The sequence below is a fragment of the Montipora capricornis genome, chromosome 1, assembly GCF_036669925.1.
Source record: "Montipora capricornis isolate CH-2021 chromosome 1, ASM3666992v2, whole genome shotgun sequence".
NCBI classification, from domain to species: domain Eukaryota; kingdom Metazoa; phylum Cnidaria; class Anthozoa; order Scleractinia; family Acroporidae; genus Montipora; species Montipora capricornis.
Genome location: NC_090883.1, coordinates 51,303,727 through 51,308,726, shown reverse-complemented (window position 1 = coordinate 51,308,726; position 5,000 = coordinate 51,303,727). Strand labels below are relative to the sequence as shown.

Here is a 5,000-nt window from a genome sequence, read left to right as displayed (position 1 = left end):
AGAATGCTCCAATAATTACTCCAAGGTCAATCTCAGGAGTCAAAACTATCGCTAATTAAGATAAAAAGAACAACGCATGAAGCATTAGCAACATTTTGAGCATTCTTATGCATGCACAAGTCTTTGAAACCCCGAAGCACCCCTCGGGCATGCGGTCCCCGGGTAAGTGCGAGAAACCACGGCAGTCATTCCATGGTCAACGGTTTTCATTTCCACGTTGCGCAGTAATTTTGGATACATTTCAATTTTGACTTGTTCGATCGATCGATCGATAGGATTTTATCAAGTCATTAAAGCGAAAGAACGACTGGTGCATTACATGCACCAGTCAACGTAAAATATGGGTTTGGCTCGTTGGTCGGCATTTAACATATCGTGTACATTGGCTGTCTCCGTCTAACATGCTAACAGCCATTCAGCACATAATACTATCTTTCTTTACAATAAAGTTTCTATATAACGCGGGCTCTGAATGGAAACCACGTGCTTTATGAGAGTACAGATGCACAGCTGACCTCACTCGTAGGGTTTGAAAAGTTTTTTGAACATTTTTGCCCAACACGCGATGAAATTAAAAATTCTTTATTCTGAAACAAATCAGTGAAGAAGCTTTGTCTGTGATCTTTTCTAGGATCTTTTTCCTCATAATTCAGTTGTGGCTCATTCATACAGCACACTCAATAAACGCAGCAGCAGTTTGTTTACCAGCCAGACAAGCCACACGCATTAAGCAGCTTGTTTTCCAATTGTCATGTCAACAACGTTAAGAGAAAATTCAGCCCGATTTTGCTGAACAATGTGCTTTCCGATCCCGAGTTTGGATTGAAAAGCCACTTGCACTCGACTAATAGCTACCTGATTTTGATGGTTTCTCAACTTTGATTGCTTGACAGTTTGACAGCTTCGGTCGTGTCTAACAAATAATTTGAATGTTTTGAACCATTCTAACAATTGGTCTGTTTTAGCATGTTTTATGAGAGTACAGACGTACGACTGACCACGTCTCGTGTTTCTCCTACACTTCTTTAGTGCTCTATCCGCTGCCTGAGTGCTTTCCAATAGAACAGATCACAGGGAAGGCTTCTTTATTTGTTTAATACACACGTTATTTCCAATTGCAGCCTACCACGACAAGATACTGACCCCATGGCGGATCAGAATTATGACCAATAAAATGTAGCTATGAGCCGGTCTTCAGAGGGAAAAGAAGAGAAAGGCCAAATAACACGTGGAAAAGCACACATGATGAATGATTGACAAGGCGCGGGCTGGAGATCAAAGAAAGAAATGCGGAGGCATCAGTTACCAGGAAAGAGTGGAAATATTTGGATTGGGGCCGTTATGTGATTGTCACGAGGAGGACAGTAAAGGCAAGCAGGGTTAGTTTTTCATACATACCTTTACAAGTCGTCCCGTTACCAGTGAATCCAGGTTTACAAGCGCAGCTGTAAGATCCGTCAATATTGGTGCAATTAGCGTTTTCATCGCAAAGACTGAGATCCAGTGAACACTCGTCGATGTCTGATAAATAGACAAAGCGATATCATTTTATTGGCGCAGGTAGGAAGTTTGGGGAGTACGAGAGACGAGCAAGAGTTGCTCGATGAGCACCTGAGAGTATCTAGAGCTTGTTTTAATTTTATAGGTGAAAGCAAGCCAAATTCAAAACTCAAAGTAAATCGAGAAAAACAAACAACTGAATGCTTAATGGTCCGCAATCTCTTCACAAATAAATTGTTCTAAACAAAGTGTACTGTTAAAGTCGGCGCTTTCTATCAAAGAAAGGGCTTATTGTCAACGGCTTGCAGGGTTATTTTTCTGCCTAATCGGTTGAAGATCGATCTTCGTGGATCGTGCAGTTTTTTTTCTTTGTGAAATCAATGGAGGTATGTACTTGGTGTTTGCTATTTATATCTGTTGCCTATGACTTGAAAAAACCGATAGAGAAAGAAGCCCTTAGGAAAAAGTTCTGGTACTTAGAAAGTTTTTCACGTCATCCTGTATACGCATGACAGTACGTCAGTCCAAGCCTAATTTGTTTTTGAATTGTATTATCTTTGTCCTAGTCGATATCTTTCTTTAAAATGTTTTTCTTTATTTGTTAGTGTTGTTAGAGCGACTTTCAATCGAGTGTCGTAAAACCAAAACCAAAGTAATTACTTTTGCCAATGAAAGAGGACGGAGACAATCCAGTAAACCAATCAAAACTCGAAGTAATTACACGTAGCCCACACAAAGCGCGCGAAAATGTGCACGCGCGAGCCACGATTCACTTTTGATTGGTTGAAAGAGTGACGCGAGAACTTTGGTTGTGAACCAATCACTGAGTGAAGTAATGCAAAACCAAAGCCATTCGCTAGTTACTTTCGACACTCGACTGAAAACCGCTCTAATTCATTTACAATACACTCAATGGTGTTACTCGATTCTGACTGGACGAAAGAGGGACAATATTATGCCAATTGGTACTCTGTAGAGTCCTAAAAATGTCACTGCAGCAACAACGCGCGTACGACTGAAAGCGGGGTCAGAACGCAAGCATTACAACAGCTCTCGTGATTGGAACAGAGAGGTATAGGTACAGTAAGTAATACAAGTGAAACAATGCAGCCTGATCCTTAATTGACACTTTACTTTCGTAAAATACTTAACCAGGTTGCACGCGTAAACCTCACCCTTGCAAAGTTGACCGTTGCCCGCATAACCGAGTTTGCAGAGGCACGAGTAACCCGCTTCGTCGCTTAGACACACGGAGTTCGGATCACATTTCAAACAAGCATCGGTACCTGTATGTAAGTGAGAGCAATCGCCATCAAACAACAAAGAACTTACAATATTGCAAATGTGGACCACAAGACCCTCTGGGGATTAGGGATGGTAGTGTAGTCACGCATAACAAAGTAGTGGAATGGAAATGGAAATGGAAATGGAATGGAAAATGGAAATAGAAATGGAAATGGAAATGGAAATGGAAATGGAAATGGAAATGGAAATGGAAATGGAAATGGAAATGGAAATGGAAATGGAAATGGAAATAGAAATGGAAAATGAAAAATGAAAACGGAAAATGAAAACGGTCTTGGTTTACCCACGGAACACCTTAAGAGCGCTCAGAAGCTCGTTCAACATGTGTCCGTGCATTCCGGATCGAATTGGGATTTGGTAGTGTTGGTTTTTGAGGAGAAGGGAAAACCGGAGTACCCAGAAAAAAACCTTTCGGAGCAAGGAGAGAACCAACAACAAACTCAACCCACATATGACACCGGGACCGGAAATCGAACCCGGGCCACATTGGTGGGAGGCGTTGGTGTTGGTGTTCCAAGTCAAGTAAAAAAATGGCAGTCGTGATCGGATACCAAAATGATCTTTTGTATAGTGGAGCCTGCTTTCCTTGCATTTTTTTCCCTTTCATTCATCAAAACGATCTGCGAACGTAGGATCTTAAACAAAAAACAAAACACAACACAACAAAACAAAAAACAGTGTTTGACCTAAAGCCGACGTTTCGGTACATTCATGACGCCATTATCAAGACTGTAAAATGAGTAAAAAATTGGGCGGCTAATAAAAAAAAATAATTTCTCGGTATCAAACAGTTCATACAATCTCAAGTATCGGCCCAGTGACATATTCCCTGTCGCTCAAGACTTTATCTTGTAGATTGAGGCGTAATCCGAGAATTCAATAAATATATGTTCATCGGCTGAAAGTTGAACGAAGACCTTAATTTGCTTGAAATAAAGTTTGCTATTGTAAACCAGCAATGTTTAATAAACTATGTGAGTTTTAATGTAACCTGTGCGATGAAGGGTATGTACACTCTGAGCCACTTAAATGAACGCTTCGATGGAGACAAAGTGAAGCATTCCCGCGTCCACTTATAACATTGGTGAGCTTTAGCAAGGACGATGACAACGAGGACGTCTAAGAGAACGCCAAAATGTCACAGGGTCAACGCGAAAAAGCAAGAGCTCTGCACGCTCCACACATGCGTTTCAGCTTTTGACACATTTCTTCTCGTCCTGACAACAACGTAAACTGATCGAATTTGAGGTAATTTGGCAAACGCGAGCACCTGACAATGAATTTTCTATTTTCTCCCCAAAGCATCCACACCGTTCGTACCAATTGTTCTTCCCGGGAATGTTGATGCACACTTTCCACGCCAAATGACTTGGAACAATCGCAAAATTATTACACTAACGGGAAATCATATATTTAGATAACGTCCTCGTAGCCGTCGTCGTAGCTCCTTAGTAACTAATTGAAAGAACACAATGCCAAGAATACTTGCGTGTCTTTTAGAACAGTTTCATGTCTTTGTAAAATGCAGAAACAAATTAGACTGTTTGATCAAACAGAAGGTCATTATTCGCAAGCTTCAAACCCATCTTATACCATTCTCGTCAGCAGAGCCTCGGATCGACCCAAGGGTCTGGGAAACTCTATGAAGGAGAACGTGTGCCGTAGGGTTTTATAACCAAAAATTGGTTATTTGAACCTTACGGCGCCTGCTCACTCCACGCGCTAACATGAATCCACCAATTATAGACGCTTTTGATTGTTCTTCACGAAAACAAATGAGAAGACATTTTGTCTAAGGGTTCCCCAGAGCTCTTCTCTCCCTCTATCAAGTGAAGAGCACTAGGGTCGAGATTGATCTTACACGTGCAAGATAACTCTGTCCGGTCGAAGGTATTTGTCCAAAGAGAATGTTTTCGATCTCTTGTGGCTATCCTAAGTTTATCAATAAAGGGCAAAATTACTGCGCGCTGATTGGCTGAGACAGAGGGCATTTTGTCTTAATCGAGGGCATTTTTGGTAATCAAGAGAGGGCTTGATTACCTGTTGTTTTTCTGTTAGCAGAAACGCTCTGTTGAAATGAGCTTTGTTTTCTAGACTTTTGGCAGTGTATCATGACACGGTTTTGGAGAATAAAATCTCATTGAATCGATTGGTCAGTTCAATTTGATTGATGATTTGCCGTAGCGCTAAACAGG

At 41.2% G+C, this 5,000-nt stretch overlaps 1 protein-coding gene across 1 annotated transcript in view; it reads right to left on the bottom strand.

The window, feature by feature from the left end:
• The window catches only part of LOC138016236 (uncharacterized), a 150,053-nt gene that overhangs the window by 12,264 nt on the left and 132,789 nt on the right, over positions 1–5,000 (bottom strand). Inside the window, exons 127-129 of the mRNA XM_068863406.1 lie at positions 2,676–2,786; positions 1,399–1,521; positions 1–51 (exon numbers count right to left, since the gene is read on the bottom strand). The exon at positions 1–51 is cut by the window's left edge and continues 498 nt beyond it. Of these exons, the coding sequence (XP_068719507.1) occupies positions 1–51; positions 1,399–1,521; positions 2,676–2,786 (285 nt within the window). The remainder of the gene's footprint in view (positions 52–1,398; positions 1,522–2,675; positions 2,787–5,000) is intronic.